The 21832-nt window shown below is 56.7% G+C and overlaps 1 protein-coding gene across 3 annotated transcripts; it reads right to left on the reverse strand.

The window, feature by feature from the left end:
* Positions 1 to 9: 9 nt before the first annotated feature.
* Positions 10 to 20092, reverse strand: EZH1 (enhancer of zeste 1 polycomb repressive complex 2 subunit). 3 transcript variants are annotated; one of them, XM_067541384.1, is made up of 20 exons: positions 20009 to 20092; positions 18059 to 18179; positions 17302 to 17430; positions 16855 to 16974; positions 15811 to 15931; positions 14731 to 14904; positions 13859 to 13961; positions 12574 to 12737; positions 11580 to 11671; positions 10735 to 10915; positions 9579 to 9775; positions 8027 to 8118; positions 7432 to 7472; positions 6819 to 6944; positions 5104 to 5282; positions 4325 to 4420; positions 3467 to 3548; positions 2599 to 2679; positions 2269 to 2353; positions 10 to 2159 (listed from the first exon to the last, which is right to left on the reverse strand). In XM_067541384.1, exons 1-20 carry the CDS (start codon positions 20017 to 20019, stop codon positions 2099 to 2101), a joined length of 2256 nt encoding a protein of 751 aa, XP_067397485.1. In that variant the 5' UTR covers positions 20020 to 20092; the 3' UTR covers positions 10 to 2098. The 3 variants fall into 3 exon arrangements, with proteins under 3 accessions (XP_067397485.1, XP_067397484.1, XP_067397483.1); XM_067541383.1 differs by lacking the exon at positions 20009 to 20092 and adding an exon at positions 18444 to 18689 and having other exon boundaries at positions 17302 to 17403; XM_067541382.1 differs by lacking the exon at positions 20009 to 20092 and adding an exon at positions 18444 to 18689.
* Positions 20093 to 21832: the final 1740 nt, after the last annotated feature.

Consider the following 21832-nt stretch of genomic DNA (forward strand, 5'->3'; position numbering starts at 1 on the left):
CCCAGCCGCTGCAGACAGGCCCAGCTGAGGCTCCAGCCCTGCCGCGCCCCCCCTTGGCAGCAGGCTGCGCGTGGCCAGCAGCCGGGGGCTGCGCCCGAGTCGCGGCACCCCCCGTTAGCTGCCATTAGCCCCACGGCAGTGCGGGAGCAGAACAATCCTGCAGCCAGGGGCCCACGGGGCACCTTTCGGGCAGGACCACAGAGGATGGTCCAGCGTCCTCCTGTCCGCACGCTTGGACGCTCGGTGGGCAGCAGCCGGGGGAGGCCGTGGTACGAGAACAGACGCTGGCGGCAGCCCCGGGGGACATTCACCATCACTTTATTAGGACAAAGGTTACAAGCCACATCATCGTTAAAGTGCTTCTAATTCACCAGCAGCAGGCCCCAGACCCAGCCTCTGGCCAGGCAGACAGCCAAGGCCAGGCGGGCACCAGTCACTGAGGGGGCGGGCGGGGGCGAGCAGCAGGGCCAAGGGGCGATGGGGAGGGGGTGGGTCTCACTCACCCCCACGGCGTACAGGGAAGGAGTTGTGTCTAACAGCCACACCCAGGGCCCACGCCCCCCCTCGCTCTGATTCCTGCTCGGGGACAAGGTCCTGCTGGATGAACTGACACCCCCACCCCCGCTGGCCGGCCGGCCGGGCTCTGGGAGGAGAGGGACAGCGCAACGCCCCAGCAACCTGCCACGGCAGGATGGTAGCGTGGGCTGGCAGGTGTGTCCCCAGAGCCGACCCGGGAACAGCCCCAGGAGGCTTACGTTAAAGTGCTCACTATTTCTTTGCATGGGGTGCTGAGAGCAGGCCGTGCCTTGCCCCCAGTCCAGGAACCACCTCCGGGGAGCCTCCCTCAGGTCTCCCCTGCTGGGGTGGGGTGGGGGGTGTCACTGTATTTACAGCAGGCAAAGCTCTCAGTGCTGCACACGCCAGGAAGAGACGAGCTCTGTGCAACGGCCGCAGCTCCAGCCCTACGTGGGGAGCCGGCCCAGGACTGGTAAAGTGCCTTATGTGTATTGAAGGCCCTGTATTACGTGTATTGAAGGGGCAAGGCCCTGGCCTGGGAACCTGCTGGCTTCATACGGGGATGCCCCCGCAGGGCTGGAGCAAGGAGCTCCCGTGCGGGGCGGGCCGGAAGCGTCGCAGGGCAAGGCAGGCTGCAGGCCGACAGCTCTCTGCTCCCACCGCGAGGCCGATGCTTGCACCCCTGCCCTGCATCACAGGAGGCTGCACTCACGCCACAGCCTGGAGCAGCCCAGCGGCACCCAAGGGCTGACAGGCTCTTGGCCTCCCTCCCGGGGAGGTTCCGGCACCGGGCTCTGAGGCAGGAAGAGACCCCCCCTCGCTCCGCAGAGCCTGGCCAGCAGCGACAGGGAAAGGGCCCCGTGCCTCTTGCCTCCGCACACCCACCGTCTCCTGTGGCAACACCACGATGAAACCGACTCAGCTCCTCCTAGCAGGACCCGCAGCGCAGCGGCTCTTCGCACAGGGCCCCCGAGCAGGCCCAGCCCCACACCTGCGCTGGGAGCTCAGAGCTGCCCCACAGGGAGGCAGGGCTGAGTCTCTGCAGGGTCTAACCAGGTGTGAACAGCGGAAGGCAATGGAGGGGTAGCACCGGAGACACACCAGGGACAAAAGCTCACTTCACTGGCTACACTTCAGCAGAATAGCATCAACCCCCCCACAGCTGCTCCCCGGCCACGCAGGGAGTTGCACGCAGGGCCCTGGGGCTGCAGATGCAGGTGGCAGCTCAGGTGGGTTTGTTCTTTCAGCAGCTGGTAGAAAGCAAAGACTGAGCATTTCTTGGCCACTCCTCTTCCTTCCAGTCCAGCGGCCTGTCTCTGGAGCCCTTCCAGGCCAGGAGCGCACAGACGCCAGGGCCCAGCCTGCCCAGCAATGGGACCAGATTCCTGCTGGGACCAGATTCCTGCTAGTCCCAGGCAGCGTCTGGCTCCTGTTCCTTCCCTGGGCATCTCCTCAAAGCTCTGCTGGCTGGAACACAACGCTCGTGACACAGCAATGGGAACTCAGCAGTGATGGAGGCATGGAACAAACACAGCAGCGCTTACAGGGAGCAGCGGCAGCGAGCGGGGGGGCTGCCGGGGGACTAGATGATGTCCGTTTCCCTTTCTATGCCGACGTACTTCAGGGCATCAGCCTGGCTGTACCTGCAAGAGAGACACTGGCACCTAGTCGCTTCCCATCACCCTCGGGAATCAGCCTGTCTTTACAGAGAAAGCTTCGACCGCAGGCCCGAGTCAGCCCGCCCCAGCTCACCTGTAATCAAAGAAGAGCTCCTCCCCCGCCTGGATGGCTCTCTTGGCAAAGATCCCTATCCGGTGGTCTCCGTTCACCATCACAACTGCGGCAGAGAAAGGCGTCAGGTGCTTGGCTCCCAGCCCGGCTCTCACCCGGCACCTCTGGCACCTGGCTGAGCGCCGAGGGAATCTCTCGGGGAGTGGCTGGCCAGCAGGCTCTCCTATGGCACGCATCTCCCACTGGGAAGCTGCGAAGTGCCTGGCTGAAGGGGAAATCCAACGCGTGGCCCCCCCAGAGCTCAGACACGGAGGATTCTCCCAAGAGGAGAACGGGGCGCAGCGCTCTTACCTTTGGCGTAGCAGTTGGGGTTCACCGAATGGTTGGCAAAGCGGATTTTGTTTCCTTTGCGGGTGGCATCAACAACAAAATCTACGAGGAACGGACAGGACAGAACGCTGCAATTCCCTTGCTGACCAAGATCTGACTGCCTCAGGGGCTCAGCTAGACATCCCCCCCCCCCCACGCTGTCAGCAAGTCAGGGCAGAACTGCCCCAGATCCAAGCCAGCACAATGGCGTCTCCACAGCAAGCCAGGCACGGAAATATCCCCGTCTCTGGAGGGCCTTGGCCATGAAGAATTTATTCCTCATGAGACGCCGCCTGGGGACACATCACCCTGCTCACCTGAAAGCCGGCAGTCCTGGAGTCACTTCCCTTGGCTCCATCTACACTGATCCCATCACCTCCGGAGTCTGATCACTTTTGCTGGCTGCTCACACAGCCGGGAGCCAACATGTACGCTCAGGAAGGGACAGTCCCTCAGGTCACGGCTGCTCTCCAGCCCTGGTTGTGTCAGTGCTTTGCCTGTCTACATTTTTATTCTGCCCTCAAGACCACTGAGCAGCAGCAGCTGCCCTGGCCCTGCTGAGTGCAGGTCCCAGGGAGCTTGGACAAAACAGCCTGGCCCAGGACTGCAGAGGAAGGAGTCCAGGAGCTGTGGCCTCCAGGGGAGGAGAAACTAAATCAGACAATGGGAAAGTTCACAAGTGATACCAAAACCACATCACCTGGACAAGCCTGGGGCAGACCATCCATGCTCTGCCGCCGTCTGCTCCTCCCTCCCCATGGCCTGCCAGCCCGGCGGCACTGCGCAGTGGGGCGACAAACAGGGAGGGCCATGTCCGTGGCACTGCCCTGTGCCCCACCCAGGAAGTTACCGTTGTTGAGGTTGAAGAGGAAGCTGGACATGTACTTGTCATAGACCTTTCCGCGCCGGTCAGCCTCGTCCTGAGAAATAAGCTGGAAAACGGGCCGGCATTACACACGAGATCCCCCTCAGTGTCCTGCAGGGGATGGTGCTCTCTCCAGGCCAGGGACCAGTCCCTCCACACCAGGGCAGAGGCTACTGGCCAGCTGGCGCAGGGAGAACCCCCGGGCACATGCAGCTCTGCACAGCTGGCCGGGCAGGAATCTATCGCAGCCTCCCTCTGGAGCTGGCGTCCAATGTCAGACGAGGCCTGGCTCACACGCAATGCCGCCTTGCACTCCTGCGACACGTGCCGTCCGAGTCTCTCTGTGCTTACCAGAGCCAGGAACAGCTTCCCCATTCACAGCCTTTGGGCTGGATCTGCAGAGGATCCCGGGCACCCAGAGCACCCAGCCGTGTCAATGGGTGGCTGATTGGCCCCCTGCAGACCGGGCCCCCCAGGGCTCAGGCTGGACTCCCCAAGCAGGGGCCATTTTCAGAGTCTTGGCTCAAGGTCACACGGTGAGTCTGGGGCAAAACTGAGCCCTGCTGAGCCCCAGGAGCGAGTGAAGGCTAATGGGTTTGTTTGTTTATTTCAGCCTGACTCGATGCACCTTTAAGGGGGGATAAGGTCTGAGAAGAGCCATAACTGCACCCCAAGCGGCAGGGGAGGGGACGCTCCGTGCTGTGAAGAGCGTGGGAATGCTGCCCCCCTGGAACGTGTCTGGTCTGCAGCACACCTGGCCCCCGCAGCAACAGCCCGCAACAGCTTCCCAGCAGGACACGCGCATTCCCCAGAAGCGTCTCCCTAGGGAGCAGAGGCACTAACCTCCCCACAGTATTCAGAGATAAACTCATTCTTCTGCACAGATTCCTTGATGAAAGTCCCCCAGCCAGCAACATCAGATGGCGCCAGCAGCAAATGCTAGAGGCAAGAGACGGAAGGTGTCAGTCTGCAGAGCCGCTGCCCAACGGCGTGTGCAAAGGAACGAAAACGAGCCCAGAGCCAGGCCCGCGGGGAATCAGCTCCCCGGCCCTTAGTGACAGTGCATGCATTCCTGGCGTTATCGTCGAGTCCATCGGGACCAGGCCCCATCACAGCTGGTGCTGCACGCAGGTAGGGGAACAACCCCAGCCCCGGGAGCTTACCATCCCAAACGACAACCCCGGGAGGGACGGGGAGCCAGATGCAGTCGCTATGAGCAGTGGCCCAGGGCTCCTTAGAGCCCCTTTCCTTGCAGCGTCATTTGTTCTGTTGAACCCTGGCCTGTTTTCTAATGATCTGACCCTCGCCCTTGAGGGGGATCTGTCCCTCCCTGTGCCCAGGTGCAGGTGATGTGCCCGTCCCCAGACCCTGCAGTCTCAGCGGCTCTTTTAACACTGGCCCTTCCCCGCGTTCACATTCGTTCAAACTTGCCTTTGAATTGAAAAGCAATTTGAGAACAAAAACCCGCCCCACCCTTAGCTTCACTTCAGCTCAGGCCTGGTCTCTGCAGAGGCTGCACCTTTGGAAGCCCGGATGGGACAGAGCAGCAGGGACGGATTTTCTCCAGCCACGCTGATCTGACGGCCGGCTGTCAGCAGCACCACGCCTGGGGAGGCAAATACCTTTTTGAGGCCGCGCTGGATGCTGCAGTTCTTGCAGGAAACCACCTTGCAATCCCAGTGCTCTGCTGCCCCGCAGGTCAGGCACAGGTCGGGATCGCACTCCCGCACGGCCAGGTAGCACGGGCACTGCTTGGTGTTGCACTGGGTCTTGCAGCGGCAGCCCGGGAAGCGGTTCTGACCTGCAGCAAGACAGACCCACATTACACAGGAGGTAACGGACGACAGGAGCTAGTGGTCTCTGTGGTGTACCGAGGGTCTCCAGTGCCCAGGGGTCGAGCCTACATTTGTGCCCCCCGCGCACAGGGCAGGAGGAGTCCTGGCACCGCCCCCCAGCTGCCCCTGGGAGTGGGAGTCTGTACCTGCAGGGGGGGGGCACAAATGCAGGCTTGGCTCTGCTGCCCACCCCTCCCCACACTCACCTGCCACGCGGCGCCAGGCTCTCCAGCTACAGCCCCACAGCCTATTCGCAAGTCCTTGAGTCTCTGTCCTTGGTTAATAAACGGATTCTAGGTTTTGTTAGAAATGCAGCTCAGTGCCGCGGTGTTAAGTCAAGTGTGAATCAAACAAGCTGGTGTGAATGCTGCTTCTTGGGACTCAGGACCCTGGTGATTACTGAGTGTCCAGTGACAGGGCTGGACACGGGAGGGGGCGGCAGCGTTTCGGAGGATCTTGGGGCGTGGGTGCATGAAGAATTAACATGCAAAGCAAAGTGGGGGCTGGCAGAGCCCTGGGGGGACTGTTTGGGTGGGTAAGAGACGGGGCGTATCTTAGAACCATAGAACCGCACGGGTCACCTAGTCTAACGCCCGCTACGGTGCGTCTAAACCAGCCAAGGAAGATGGCTGTGCAGCGAGCTGGCCACCCGTCCAGAACCAGCAAGGACCCTCACTGAGGCGGGGGGTAAGACGATGACTGGACATGCTGAGAAAGCAGCACATCGGCAAAGAGACAGGCCGGCTTGCCTCTGCCCAGAGCTGCCCTGCCAGCCGGGGAACAGAGAGAAGTGAGGCTGGGCTCTGCACATTACATTGTCACCAGGTTCTTCACCCAGAGGGACGTAGAGACACAGCCCTGCAACGGGGACAATGCAAACCCCGGATAGCACCACTGGCAGCCTCAGGCAGGCATGTTCCCTGCGCCACCCTCTCCACCTGCCAGCACATCCAGCCAGCTCGCTGGCGAGGCGAGAGAAGGAAGCACTCAGAGTTCTGCATGAGCACTGCAGGGTGTGGAGGAAACGCTGCAGGGCGCAGAGCCCTAGCGCAGCAGGACAGCCAGTGACACCCTCCTTCCCCCTGCCCCCCACCCCGAGATTCCAAATGCAGATACCTGGCCCCAGGAGGAGGAGAAGCACGTGCAACTCTTCAAATATAAACAGCCCTCTGAAAATATCGAGTGCCAAAGCCGCACTCGGCATACCGAGCTGCTCCTCAGAGCAGGGGGCTGTGGGGTGCTGGAGAGGACGGTGCGGATGGGAGTTTCATTACAGAAGTGTGCATCACCCACTGGCACCCCATGATTTACCGCGGAGCACACCACTTCCCCTCTGACGCGAGCAGACTGCTAGCCAGTCCTTGTGCGTTTACAGGTTCCAGCCACCCTGCGTAAGCTGCCTGGACATGGACCGCGATGGCCCTGCTGTGACGCCCCGTTAGTGCGCCTGCGCGGGTAGCGGGTGACTGGCTGTGCCCCGCCCGGCCCAGATGCGTCCTTACAGTCAGGGTTGCACTGGCAGAACTTCTCACAGAAATTCTGAGTCATGATGCAGGGGCAGGAGCTGTCGCAGGGGTGGTCGGGGTGGTCGCAGGGCTGATAGTTGTACACCTGGGTAGGTGAGTTATCTACAAGAAGAAGAGGGGAAATGCCATGGTTACTACCTGTGCCCTGCACACACATGGACGAGGCGTTACTGTGCACCAGGCTGGAGCATCAGAGCAGGCAATTCCCACTTCTGCCGGCGGAGAGCAGGCCCTGCAGCAGGTAAGCCTGCAGCTCGAGCAGAACGCCCTCCAGACCTGGCACGGGATGCGGCTCCTCTGCGGCTGACCAGCCTATGCCAAATCCCAGCCCCCCAGAAAAGAGACGGTGCTCCTTGCACTGACCCAGCCCCAGGATGCTGCCAGTGGGACCAGCCAGAGTCAGACATGACCCAGGCGGGGACCCAACAGCAGCCCTGGCTCCTATCAAGGCTGCTGGCTTGCCACTCTCGGGGCTCCTCTGCTGGGCCGTCAGGCTGGAGAGAGACTCAGCTCTCTCCACTGCGCACCGATGCTGTGCAAAGCCAGGGCCATGCCAGCAGCCCCAGATCGTGGCCATAGCACATGGTACCTTTCTTCAGCTGGATCTTCCTGCAGTGCGCCGCCCACAGCCTGAAAGAAACACAGAGAGGGCGTCTGTGGGAAACAGAGCTGGCTGCAGGAGCGTCCAGCGAGAGCGGCTGCGCCCGCATGCCTGAGGCGCCCAACTAGCTCAGCAACTGGAGACGCAGGAGCCCAGTGCCAGCCACGGTCAGCGTCATGCGCTGGTAGCTACTGGCCACAGGTGAAGAGAGAACAGCACCAGCCCTCCCCTGACATCTGGCTCAGCCCCACTAGAGACAACAGCTCGGCAGCTGCATTAGGAGCACGCGCACGAGAAGCGGATTAGAAGCCAGGGGCTCCCGGACTGACACTCTCCTGCAGCACCTGGAGCCGTCCCCAGTGCTGCCAAGCTGTTTCCACTGCCTCAGTTAACAGGGGCCACGGCTAAGGCAGCATGCAGCCTGCTAACTAGGATGGCGGCCAAGGGCCAATTCCAGCCCACAGCACAGGCGGCTGGGAGACAATGGGAAGCGTGTGCAGATGGGGATTAGCAGGAGAACTGGCAGGGCCAGCGGAGGCTTTTGCTGCATTTTAAGAACACGACAAGCTTGCTGAGCACTTGCCTGTGCTTCCTCTTCTTCTTCTGGGACGGGTTCATCAGCTCGCTGGCCGGCAGTTTCATTAGAAGGGATTCTTTCACTGCAAACTGGAAGACCTACAAGAAAGTTCAGCACATGCAAGTCATATAAAGTGCAAAGTGATGAAGGGAGCATGGCTGCCAGCCCCCCCGACCCTGCCCACGCTGAGCCAGTGGACACTGCTGCTGCGGTTCACTTGGAAAGCAAATCCCTCCGTCTTGCCAAAACACATCAGCTTCAAAGCTCGTACTCTGGGGAAGCTCAGAAGCACCAGCCTGCGAACAGCTCAAAGCTGCATGTGATGGCAGGGCAAGGACAGGGACAGCTCTGAGCAGTGACAGCTGCTGCTAACTGCTCCGAGGGCTGCAGTACGTTTCACCGCTCGGAGCGTGTGTGTCCAGCACTAAACTTCACAGGACCTTGATGTGCCCAGAGGAGCTGCGCAATGAAACCTCATTTTTACAAAGCCTGGGCTGGACCCTTCTGCTGCTGCTCCTCATTCCCAGGCCCCATCGCTCCTCATTTGTCACTGCAGCTGGTTCCAAGATGAGGTGTGAGCCCTGCCAAGACTGGTGGCTGATAGCGCGAGGTGCCTACGCAGCACATCCAGTGGAATCCAGCACAGGCCTTGGGCTCCCCTAATGCTTCGAAAGAGAGATGGGAAACGACAGACGGGCCAAAAGAGCAGCACAAGCGAGTCCAGGCTGGGGAGATCAGACAAGGAAGAAGCAACTTTGCAGGTGCTAAAGGGCATGAGCGGCATTTCCAAAGGCCCTCCAAAAAATGCACACACAGCTCCCTGCACATGCAAAAAAAAACCCTCAGGCAGGCTGGGGCATGAGCTGCTGGCAGGCCCTCCTCTACGCATGGCCTTCTGAAAACCTGGCCCTGGCTAGGAGAGAGAGGAGTTGGGGAAGCCCTGATCCAGGCCTCGCAAAGCCTTCTGAGTTTACTCCACAGCCAAAGGAAGCGAAGCACGCAGGCTGGGCTGGCGGCAGTGCCTGAAACCACAGCCAAGCAGTCAGAGCAGTGGGATGGTGGAGATGGGCCAAATGGTGTCATCACACATGAGTATGAAGCACAAAGTCCTCAGCTCTGCAGAGGACCAGGAGCAGGCTAGTGTCGGAGGCCGAGGCAGAATCCAGTGCCTTGTGGGGCTATCCTTCGTCCACGGCGCGCTCCTCCCTGTGACTGCCACATTAAATAGAAACAGCTAGCTGTGGCTGACACTACCAGAGCAAAGATGCAGCCTGTGTGCTCCGAGGCAGAGCGGAGGGGAGTTTCAGACAGCATGGCACATCAGACTACAGCACTGCGCCGAAGCAATTCCTCGGGGCACACGCAGCAGCCCTCCAGAGCCTGGGCGTATAAACTGCAGTTATCTCACTAGGACCCTCAACGTGTGTTTCGTCCCGTCTCTCTGTGGCACAGACGGCAAACCAAGAGAAAGCACCGGTCCCATGGCTTCCCTGCCCTCCCCGCAACGTGCATGCCTGCCCAGGGGCGATAGCGGCCACGTGAGGATGCCAGGCCGTACCTGCTTGCAGGTTTTCGTTCCCAGCAGCTTGGCTATTGAGCAGAAGTTGTTGAAGTAGGTGCCGTGGAGCACACGGAAAAGCGACTCCTCAGCTCCCGTCCACTCGACAGGTTCTTGCGGCGCCTCTGCCACAAAGAGCTGGGAGGAGGCAGGGCTGAGCTTCTGCTTGGTGGGGGTCTGGCTTCGGGAGTTGGCCTCTAACAAGACGCAGATGACAGGAAACAGCGGTTAGGGCAGTAACAAATTCAAGAGACAGCCATGCTGGGGAGCCCTACCATGCCCCCCATTAGCCCTGCCTCCAAGCCTCCCCACCCTTGGCAATCTTCCCTGGGGAGGAGCGCTGCAGAGCTCCCGCCTGCACCCAGCCCACCTCCTGCATGTCTGTCTGGGGGTGGCCTCAGAGAATAACGCAAGCTCCCTCCTTTCCATGGCCCCACCAGCCCCAGACCAAGCCATGTGGCCCAGCCGGCAGGGCAGCCCTCTGCCCCATTGCAGAGGAGGCCTGACTTGGGATGGCCACTGACACACAAGGCCGGAGCAGACATCTGTGGGTCGATGCATGGACAGTCTGATGAGCCCCATGCTAACAATCGCCCCATTTGCTCCTGCTCTCCATGGCTACTGGACCAAGCCAAGGAAGGGGAGGAGCTGGGCTAATAGGTACAGCTAGGAAAGCTGCCCTGGCACCTGTCCAGCGCCAGCTCTGCAGAGCCCGGACCCAACCAGCTACCCACCCGCAGAGGGGTGCTGCCAGCCCTCTGCTCACACAGCCACCATCTCAGTAAGGCCAAGAGCTGCGATTCCTCTGCTGCCGTCTGGGACCCACAGCTGCCTGCAACATGGGGCAGGGTACCGGCAGAGTTCCCCGGCACAGAACGGCATTGCTTTCCCAGGCTGCCCACCACCAAGGGAGCAAGGCAGGCAGCAACTCATACCACACGGGGGGCAGGGGCTTGAGTCCTTCAACTCCTGACCAGCCACAAACCCAAAGCACCAGCTGCAGGGGTCTGTGGAGGAGAGATGCGAGGAGCCGGCTGGAACGACTGGGCCTGCTCACCAGAACAGGGGGGCGACACCCACCCTTCCCATGTTGCTAAGGGGGCGGTCCCAGCACACTGGAAGTGGAGGGGTCTGTGGACATGCGAAGGCATCATACCTGAGGAACTCGAGGCCCAGTCATTGCCTGTGTCTCTGTCGCTGTCTCCCTCCCTTGTCTCAGTGACGGAGGAGGCCGAAGGGTTTGAGCTGGAAGCACTGACCACGTGGTGCCTACGGCGCCGCCGACCTGAGCATTTGGACCTGGGGTTGTGTAGCACTGCAAACTCCTTGGCTCCCTCCTGCAATCAGAAGAGTGCATGGCACACAAGGCAGGCGGCAACCGGGCTACGTTACACAGCCCAGGGACTGCAGCTCTTCAGACGAGGTGCCAAGGTGATAGGTGCCTACGGACGCCATGCAGCCTTCGACTCCTCCTGGTCAGCCTCTCACTCTGTAACCTTCCCCCTGCCCGGGAGGCCTGGAACCCCCCTCCCTGCTGGACAGCTCCTCTGCACCTCCAGCAGCGCACCATGTCTCTCAGCTAAGCGGTGAGCGCCCAGGAGCAAAGGCCATGCCCCCTGCATGCATGTACAGCGGCACTGTCCTTTCCAGAGCTGACTCCTCTCCTCTGCGCTGCTTGCCAGTGACCCTGGCTGTGCAGTGGAATTAAGGAACACAACTGGGCTGCACTTGTAAAGGTTATTTGAAATACGGCTTCCTCTCTGCAGAGGGAGGGGATGAGAAATTCCCCTGCTGAGCACTGCACAGTGCTGGGGGCCCACCCAGCATTGCAGGGTCTCACCTGTTTGTGACCAGGGCTGCTCTGCGAGTGCAGCTTTGTTAACGCTGGTCTCAAATGAGGTTTTCATTGGACCTGTGCTCACCAACCCATCTGCCTGACCCCAGAAACCCGGGAACGGTGCAGTCCTGCAGGCCAGGCGGGAGGATATCCCACAGACGTACCAGCCAGAGGAAACAGTCTGTCCCACAGGGATCTGCCTCGATCTTGATCTCTCTGCTCTTCCGTTTATAGACATTAGGAGTCGCATGGAAAGCTGAAAAATATAAAGTACCTTCATCATGTTAGCAACAGGCCCCTTCGTCCCCACAGCAGAGGAGGCAACAAACAGCCCAGCAGGCCTGGTGAAAGGAGCTGAGCTGCAATGCCGACTGGTGACCATGGGTCCTATACTACTAGGGAACTTCTCAGCTGTGCCCCTTGGCTCTCACAAGTCAAGGAAACCTAGTTCTGTGATGCTGGAACACCCAGGAATGGGAGGTGCTAGGAAAGAGAGAGGCTTTACTTTTAAACTGACACACAAATACCCAAGAGCTGCTGTACTGGAGTGTTTTATAACACAGTCTAGCTGAAGAAACTCCTGTAACTACACAGCAATCCCCAGGAACATGAAAGCTCCAGGTCTAACTGGAGAATCAAGGCTCACAAGACTTTGGCATGACAAACTGGGCCCAGCAACTAGTTACGACAAAGCAGAAAACCCAGTAAGGCAGCAAAGTGTGGGGGCAGGTGCAGACCACACAGTGTCTGAGTGGAACGTGTCAAGTCTGTGCCGACTAAGAGAAAACCCTGCCAGCTGTTAACGGGGAGGACTGGGACTCACCATCTACTTGGGTTAACCCTTCTGCCCGTGGAGATCAGTGGGGAAGATACAGACTAGAGGCCACTTCTCCAAAGTGCTCAATGATGCAGTGAGGTGCCTCGCTCCATCTGTAGGTGCCTAAATGCTTTTGTCAATCTGGCTCTGGGTCTCTAGGATTGCAACACCTACGCACTGCAAACATCAGGAAAAGGCCCAAGCACCCGCCCAGCAGTCTGGAGTGCGGTCAGCACACTCATTGGAGTGGGGCAAGGGAAAGAAAGGAGTAAAAAAATCATTGAGAAATGGTGGAACAGGCGCCAGAACCTCCGGGGGAGTTTCCAGGTGTTGCAACTTACGATGCAGAAAACAGTCGTATTTGAAGCAACGCCTGCAGAAGAGCGTGTGGAAAGAATGCAGAGACTGCTCCCGCTGGACTGACTTTGCACATGGCCCATCAATGTTGGGGGTGCACTGGGGGGGCAGCACATTCGGATCAGACTGTTCAGTGAGTTCCCTGTACCTGTTTTAAAAAAAGACTGCATGTGTATCTTCCCAGTGGCAGGACACGCTGCTCTATGCCACTGCTACTAGCCGCTCGGCTCTGGACGCTGATCAAACTAGGCATGACGGGGCTGAGTTCAGGGTGTTAAAACAGTCAGAACTTGGTTTTTCCTCCCAGCAAGCTCCCATTAGGCTACTTTCATTCTGCTCCCCGGAAGCCTTTGTATGGTGTTTCCCCTATTCCTGTAGAGGCTAAGTTCTGTGTGTGACAGATACGGCCATTTCTTGCAATATCCTTAGGAGACCTTACTGAATCCGTTTAAGCATCGTTGGGGCCCGCTGTATGAAATTAATGCTTTGTGATTATGAGGAGCCAGGCTCATACGTAACCTCTCGAGGGGCAGCTGAGGGACTCCAGGGACCATGCTGAACAATGGGTCAGACAAGAGTGGACTCTTGGAACCGTGTGACGTGCTTTTCCTGGGCAATAGCTAGGGGTGGTGAATGCAAATTCCCCACCTCTGGTTATGCAAAACCTCAGCCTTTGGAAGCTGCACCCTGAGGGGTGGGCTCTTGTCTGCTGATCACCTGGTACGTGCTGTACAGAGGAAAGACTGAACTAGTCCTGGTTGTTCTGGTTGAGAATCTGAGACTTGTAACCTGGGGAAAACCTAGCTCTGGGTTCTGAAGGTCTGACACTATCAGAGCCCGAGGCAGGAGTTAGGGTGGGCTCTGCTAAGCTTTTTAGCCTGTGTGTAGGTTCTTTTATTGTTTTTAATGTCTTCTCTGTAATGCTTTCACCTGAAGAATAAATGTGTTTGCCTAAAAGGCCAGCATCTGGCCTTTGCTTTCTCTTCAGAGGCAATGAGTACCTTAATTGCCACAGCTACAAATTCCCACACTCTTGTAAGCAATCTGTCTTACTGGGGAGAACATTATGGCATAGGCAGGGAACTGTGCAGCCTGGAAAAGCCATCAGGAGGGGCAGAGAGGCAGATCTCTGTCCAAGAGGGGTGATGACTGAGGAGCGGGGAGCCTAGCACAGATGCTCTGAAAGGACCATAGAGGGGGAGGTGCAGGTGTCTTGTCAAAAGCTGCAATGGGTTCTGCTGGACAATTTAAGCAGGGAACATCTCCTACCGCTCTTTCATATCTTCCGGGAAGCCGTTCTCAGGAAACATTGAAGAAATAGCACTGAAGATCATGTCATTTGGGAACTGCTTCTTCGAACATTTTTTGTTGCCTAAACCAAAACAACAGACAACTCCTGAGTTAAGCAGGCCTCAAAAGAGCCTTTCCCTTTAACGGATCTCTTCGGGAGAGGGTTATTCCAGCGGATGCTTTGGATCACATTTTAAAAGGCAGAGAGATAACCACACAGCATCCAACAGATAATCCTTCCTTAGTCCAGCAGCTAGGTTAAGGAACATACAGTTTCTGTGCAGCCTGCCCCTTCTACCGACTAGCAATACCATCAGCAAGTCTCAATGATGATTCGTAAGGGAAAATTACTACTCATTTGTAGTGCGAGGGGACTGTTATACATGGACCCTTCACCAAATGCTGGAGGGGATTTAGAGAACTAGGACTCTGCTTAGACAGTAGCTTTATTCTTGGATGTTTCACAAATGAACTAAAATATTAGAGAGAAGATGTTTTAATTGTGACCGTCAGGACCTTACAAACAATGCTTTCAAGCCTCTGCATCTAAGAGAGAAATTCCCTACTGCTGGTGCTGCTCAGATCACCACATACAACAGTCAGAGATGAAATCCGCTGCTAAATCGTCCTGAGATTATGCAGCACATGTGAAAATCCCACTGTTCCAACTTCCCTCCACTGCACCCCACACCCAGGAAACACTCCAGCTAGCATAAACATGCCCCAACGCTTTCTAACTGGCATGACCCTTTTTAACGTATTAACAATCACGGTGACTGCAGGAGGGCACTATGCCTGCCGGGTGGCATGGAGGCCCCCAGACTCTGTCCCAGCTTCTGCTCCACACCTACCTTCCATTGTGATTCGTTTTCTTTTTCTTGTGACTGGCAACTCCTCCTTCCCATCCTCTTGTTTACCCTCGACGTCATTGAGTCCTTCCTCCTCCTCATCCGAGTATTGATTCAGCGCGTCAACTAGCTCCAGGAATACAGCATCGCTGATGAGGACCGAACCTGTAATCATCTCTGAAACACAGCAATGTCAGCCACTTCGTGGGCAGGCTGCAATCGTCCAGCCCCGGGACACACTGCTTTGTTCGGAACAGCAGCACTTCCACAGCAGGATTTTGCGAAGACAGGGTGTGTACAGAAGCCAATTCTAATGCTTGAGGAAGTGGGGGGGAGATGCCGACTGTGCATCTCACTTAGCCACACCTGGCAGCCAGCCCCTCCTCCCAGCTGAGCAATAATTGCTATAGACCAGTGTTTCTTAACCTGGGGTTTTAGAGGGGTCGCAAGTGCAGAGCTGGTATTGGGGGTGGCAAGAAAGGCAATTGCCTGGAGCCACAGGGGCGCCATGAAACTAAGTTACATGCCTCAGCCCCGTGGGGGTGGGACTCAGGCTTCAGGGGTACAGTAGTTTGGAAAGGTTAAGAACCACTGCTATAGACATAGATACTCACTAATTAGGGGCATGGCATGGGAGCCGGCTTTCAGTGTCTCCTGCCTCCAGGCTGGGCCTTGTGATGGGCTAGGCAGCTCAGTGGCAAAACACACAGGCTTTTCACCACTGAAGAACTGGATCCAAGTCTTGGCTCAGGTCACAAGTGAAATGAGTTTGCTGATCTCCCCCTGCCATCATTACAAAGCCACCCCCATGTGGCAGCACAGATGGCAGTGTCTGCTCAAAAGAAGCCCAGGACCGGACCTGAATGGGGTGCTGAGGGCTGGGATTGATGTGAGGGCAGGGAAACAGGACCGCACCAGCAGGGTGCTTTGCTAGCTCCCTATTCTAGCATGTAAAGGGACCCGAGGCAGCGCTTGGTTATTGCTACAGTTCTTTGGCTCTTTCACTGCTCTGAAATCCTTTCGATGCTCCCTGCTTGCAAGACATTCAGTGGGAAATGGAGAGCAACCCTTTGCCCACGTTACCTTCCTCTCCGTGAACTTTCCCATCATAGTTATTAATCAACTCTTCAATGAAGGTTTCATCTTCCTCCTTCACCTCATCTCCCATGTAGGGGATATTGCACAGAACCGTCTCATCCTCCACCTGCAAACAGGTCAAAGCCAGTCAGTCAGCTAGCGCTCCCTGACATCCAGTCAGAAGGCAGCCTCGTGACTGCTCTTCCATTCACACACACTGCCAACACGCGGTTCTGCAAAGACTTGGCCTTCCAACATGATGCCACAGAGACTTCACTGATACCCTGCAAACCGGCCCAACTGCGAGATACTCCGTAACCATAACCCCAGCAGAAAACAGTACCCCCTGCTATAACAGAAGGGTCATGTCTCCAGGGCCTAGAGATGTTCAGAGACAGGAAAAAAGCCGAGCAAGTGGTCGAATAAATATCAGGGAGCTCATTCTGCCACAGCTGCCTTCCCACTGGTCTTAGGGAGTTACTGCAGCAGACAGATATATATATTCACACTCTTGCACCAAGCAAATGGGACGGTAGGGGGCAGGTTAGATGCACATTGACGTTTGTTTCATATATAATTTTAACCAAGCAGCCAAGAAGGTCACAGCATTCATGCTATGCCAAAAAATGCATTTCAATCATTCTGTGCGGCCCTGTTCTCTAGCAACTAACCCCATTAGGGAGGCTCAGTCACATAGTTAGAATCTGCCTAAATTAACTGTTGAATATTTAATATCTTTTTTTTTTTTTTTTTTTTAAACAGAAACAATTCTACAGTTAAACAAAAATCAGCCACTAAATTCAGGCACTGAATCCTGCAAAGGCAGCAGTCAGGCCCGTCCAGCCCTCAGGATTTAAGGGGGAGCTGGTAAACCAGCTCTCCTATTAGGGGATACAGCATAACACGAGACAAAAATATCCCTTTCCAACATCTCTGGAGCAATGGGAAACTCAAAGAGAGCAGGCTGCAGAAGGTATCTGCAACCTCAAGCGTGCAGAGACAACGTATCATCATCTCAAAGGTCTCACACCACAATGTGCTTTCACATACCATGAAATTCTGCTGAAGAGGGGACCAGGAATACATAATAGGCACCAACGCTACTGTGTTCAGGGATCTCATGAAGATAGTCTGGCTTGGGAATCCGGGGAAATTGCTCTCGACGGTACTCTGGAGAGCAAGCAAACATAGGGATGATAAGGAAAGGGCATCTCGGACACAGCGACTGCAGGACAGGAACATATCCTTTGAACTCATCCCATAGGTACAGCTACTGATGTGCTGAGATTTACCGTCACTCACATTCCTCCCTTGACATTAGCCGCAGTGTTTTCTTTTTGCCCCCACTTCTGCAGCCTGGGGAGGGTACAAGGCAGATCAGAGGCTGACAGGCAGCAGAGCAGAGAAAGGTAAGCTCTCTTCAGCCTTCCTTGCAAAGCCTCGGGGTGTAATCAGCACGTATGGCTCTCCAGCCATTTCCACCTCATCCTACTATACCTGTTTCAAGAAAGGGTGTCCACTGACTGGCTTCATTAGTGGGACTGGCTGAACTCGAAGCTTCTTCCAGTCTTCATTCAGAATCTGAATTTTCTCTTGAACCTTTGCAAAATTGGCCACAAACAGAGCCTGAAATTAGAGAGAGAAGTGCTTCAAATTCATAAAAGCAAGTTTAGATTCGGGTTGCTGAAATCCCTGCTAGGAATCTGTGATGCACAGCAGGCTGTAGAGTCAACACAGCTGCCACTTTCAACAAAGCCTCTGTGGAAGTTTGGATATTATCCCCATTTTACAGGCAGGGAACTGAGATTCATAGAGACTACTAAGTGACCTGCCCAAGGCCATACAGAAAGTCTGTGGCAGAGCAAGGACTGAACCTGGGGCTCCCCAGTACCAAGCTACTGCCCTAACCACCGGATCACTCTGTCACAAGGAACACCAAAGATGACTAAAAACAAAGATTCTCTACACTCTGCACAGACACCATCACAGTCTAATCTAATAGCAGAATGTGAACAGTTAAAAAAAAATCCACAGATTATAAAGCCTGAAAGGATCATTCTGGTGGCTCTTCTCTGAACCCTCTCGACTTTTTCAACATACTTCATGAATTGCAGACACCAGAACTGGACGCAGTATTCCAGCAGCTGTCACAACCGTGCCAAAGACACATCATCTCTCTACTCCTACTAGATGGTCCCCGGTTTATACCTGCGAGGATTGAAGGAGCCCCTTTGGCCACAGAGAATGCATCTACCTTCGCTCCCATGTTTGCCTGAAACCTCTTGAGTTGCCGCAGACGCATATATTCAGACTTGACTTTCCTTTTCCAATAAATAATGCACTTTGATGTTGGAGGAGCTGGGATTTCCATTTTCCTGTAAGACAGAAAAGAAAGGATAATACCCAGGCATCAGAGTGCTTCTTTTCAAGCTTCCTAACAAAAAACTGTGTGCTGGGATTCAAAATGCATCACAAGTTTATCTGGAAAAAAAAGTAACTGCGTCAGCAGGCCACATTGATTCTATTTGTTTATGGAATAATTATGGTGCAAACTGTACCTAAGAGAGGCACAGAAAGTTCTTAGAGCCAAGAGGGAACTGAGTGCTCAGGACAGAGCATACGCTGTGCAGGGGCCTCACCTCTCTGTGCCCCTAGGATGGCTGGTCCCAACAGCACAAGCCTGGGTGACCTCCTTTTCCACTAAACACTCTGAGCAGCTCCTCTGCTCCCAGGGCAGGAACATACGGAAGGCAAAGATGACACAGACTGGAATGATTGCTTGTACCGCCCAGTGACCCTCCTAGGTCAGCTGGGGTCTTTCCCCTCTACCGTTTTCCTCATGGCACAGAGCAGGCCAGAAGTGTTTACTTCTCCTTCTCCTCCTCCTCCTCCTCCTCCGCAGAAGTGCACAGTGAAGGGTTATTTGTTAAAGATGCTAAACGTTCTCTGAGGTAGCCAGAACCAAGAAACCAACAAAACCAAGAGCCAACAGCCCACACCAAGAAGAGGCTAAAGGGGCCGTCCCAGGGACTGCAGGCTTGCAAATCACACTGCTGCATGTTTAAATCACCTGAATGTTCACCCAATGCCAACTATGCACACTTCTTCTTGATCTAGTCTTGGGGGGGGGGGGGGGGTGTGTGTGTGTGTGTGTGTGCAAGATCTCAACACGTGACAAACCTGGCCGCAGCCCGGTGAACGAACCTGTTCTGCTATCTAATGGAAGGAGTGGTGTCTCTCTCTCACACACATGCAATGCAGCAACACTACACAGGGCTCTGATCTCATGAAAACTGTATGTGGAAGCCTGGTTCTCCCTCAAGCAGTATTGCTGTTCCAGTTCAGCCAAGATCCCAGAGACACATGTAGGGATCTGGCCATCTCACGTCCACGGCAGGCCCAGCAAACCGGAGCTCACGGTGACAAGGCGGAAGTCTGCGGACAGTTCGGATTCGGAGCACACGAGCAGGTTTTCAGGGTGATATTTTCGCTCTCCTTTAACCCGCTGGGATTTGACTGGGGTTTGACTGCCTGCTTGCCCTCGGGAGCAGCGCCAAAGCCACATCCCAGCGCTCCAGCATCTCTCACACCAGGCACTGCCACGCCGAAGGAAGCAGAGCCTCCTCGGGCAGCGTGTGCCCTTCCCTGCAGCCTGCAGCCAGCCTCCTGCGGGTGGGGCTGGTGACTGCCCGGCCCGGCCCGGCCCAGCCCAGCCCGGCCCAGCGCCGGCCCGAGGAGAAACACGGCTGTCACGGTGCACTGCCCCGGAGCTGGGAGCCGGCGGCAGAGTTACGTGCACCGGCAGAGCGGGGAGCCTCGCCCGGACCCGGACCCGGCCCCAGGCCGGGCCCAGCCCCACAGCCCCTGACCCCGCCGGCACCACACGCCTGGCTCGGCCCCACCTTGTCACACACCGTCCGAACGAGGGGACGCGGCGTGGGACGGAGCCGCCCCGCCAGGGGACGCGGCAACCCTGGCCCCCGCTCAGGGACACCCCAGCGCCCCCCCCCCCTGCACGGACACCCCCAGCCCAGCACCTGTCCGGCCCCGCCCCGCCGACCTGCCCCCCCCCGACGTGCCCCGCCCCAGGTGAAACCAGCCCGACAGACCTGTCCCCCCCCACACACACACACACACACACACACACACACACACACCCCGCCCCCCCGCGCTGAGCGCCCCTCCCCCCGGCCCCGCGACTCACGCCTCATCCATCGCGCTCTGGTGACCTGGAGAGGCCGCGGCCGCACCACCACCTCCGCCTGCTCTGCGCCTGCGCCAAGCGGCTCGCCCCGCCCCTTCCGCGAGGCTCCTCCCCGAGCCGTATCCGGGCTCAAAGCCCCGCCCACTTCCGGAGTCTCCGCCTCCGAGGCCGCGGCAACCCAGGGGCCCCGCCCATGTGAAGAGACTCCGCCCCCTGCGTCGACCGTCCCCACCCCGCCCGCCTTGGGATGTACCAAGTGGAGGGGAGGAGATCGTACCACTGGGGACAGTGCCACTTGGCTGGGGGGGCATGGGCTGTACCACCGCGGGCGGGAGGGGTCGTGAAGGACATTAGAAATAATCTGCCCAGGGCCCTCTTGTTGCGGTGTGTCCTGCGTGAGCGCGGTGCCTGCCAGCCCCTGGCTGTACCCCCCAGCCCGGGAGAGAGCCCAGGAGTCCTGACCCCCAGCCCCACCCAGCCAGGGGAGAGAGAACCCAGGAGTCCTGGCCCCCAGCCCTCCCCCAGCCAGGGGAGAGAGAACCCAGGAGTCCTGGTCCCCAGCCAGGGCGAGAACCCAGGAGTCCTGACCCCCAGCCCCCCCCAGCCAGGGCGAGAACCCAGGAGTCCTGACCCCCAGCCCCCCCCAGCCAGGGAGAGAACCCAGGAGTCCTGGCTCCCAACCCCTTCCCTGCTCCAAGTTCCTGGACCCCACACCCCTCCCAGAGCTTGGCATACAACAAAGGAGCTGGGGCTTCCAGTGGCTGGTCCATGTAGAGGATAGCAACCTACTACTGCTACCAGTTACTGCGTTTGCTCAAGAGGCAGAAGTCTATGTAGTGGAGCTCAAGGTCCCAACTTTGCTGATGACCCATGTGGGACCAATTAAGTTTCACAGGATGAAATTTGCTGTTCTTTTTTTTGTTTGTTCTTTTTTTAAACTTAGAAAATTACATACCAATAGTACACTGACAGAATGTTAGCCATGCTCTCACAATGCCAGAACTCAAGATTGCTCATGCAATTTTACCTCTGGCCCCATGTGCATATGCACTGCAATCTGTGTTACAGTCTTTAGTGACATGATCACATAGTATTTTTTCCAGTGCTTGACCTTGCAGCTATAGCTATTGGGGATGTAACGGAGTATGCCCAGCCTCGTACCATGCAGATCACAGGTTTCCAGGACACAATTTTTGGAACTGATGGGAGTTGTAGGAGATCTAGTTTAGATTTTAGAAACCCTGGTTTGGGTGGCTTTGGTATACAGTATTCTTTCCAATCCGAGGGGTGGTTTCCATGGGCCTGACCAATATCTCATGCTGCCTGGAAGATTCACAGGTGAAGAAGTCGCAGGGTTTTCTGCTCGTTATTAATTCCTGTAGAGCAAGTTCCTGTTGAGACAGAGGGGATTTAAAGCTGACTGTGAGAGACAGGCAGTCTCATGATGTTATGGTAACACCACATGCCTGGATTTACTCCAGTGACAACATGCACCTTTGTCAGAGTTCGCTCTGGCCCCTGCTCACAAGCTGTGGAGAATGGGGCTCATCTGATTTTGTAATTTGTGCTGCCCTTCTGGTTGGCAGCATTAGAGGGCACATGACACCAACTTGTTCCTGGCTCCCAGGTGCTGCTCTTTTGTCAACAAAGCATGACGTGTCTTGTGTGCTGGCCGCCTGAGAGACACCTCTGATTAGGAGCCAGATCAGCCCCCAGAATCAAGCAGCTGGGGGCTGGATGCAGGTTGTTCTTGTGGTAGCCAGGCTCGGCTCTGGAGTGCACTTCCTCCATGGGGCCGACAGAGCCTGAGTTTGTTGATCTTTT

The sequence above is a fragment of the Emydura macquarii genome, unplaced genomic scaffold, assembly GCF_026122565.2.
Source record: "Emydura macquarii macquarii isolate MOO-44397 ecotype Brisbane River unplaced genomic scaffold, CSIRO-AGI_Emac_v2 contig_629, whole genome shotgun sequence".
NCBI lineage: Eukaryota > Metazoa > Chordata > Testudines > Chelidae > Emydura > Emydura macquarii.

Coding starts and splice junctions, on each gene's coding strand:
- EZH1 (XM_067541382.1), bottom strand. CDS start 18,547: ATGTTCCTGCCCTGGGAGCAGAGGAGCTGCTCAGAGTGTTTAGTGGAA. Junction 7,473..8,026: donor AAGAAGAAGAGGAAGCACAG/GCAAGTGCTCAG, acceptor TGTTTCTTTCAG/GCTGTGGGCGGCGCACTGCA. Junction 2,160..2,268: donor GAGCTCTTCTTTGATTACAG/GTGAGCTGGGGC, acceptor TCTCTCTTGCAG/GTACAGCCAGGCTGATGCCC.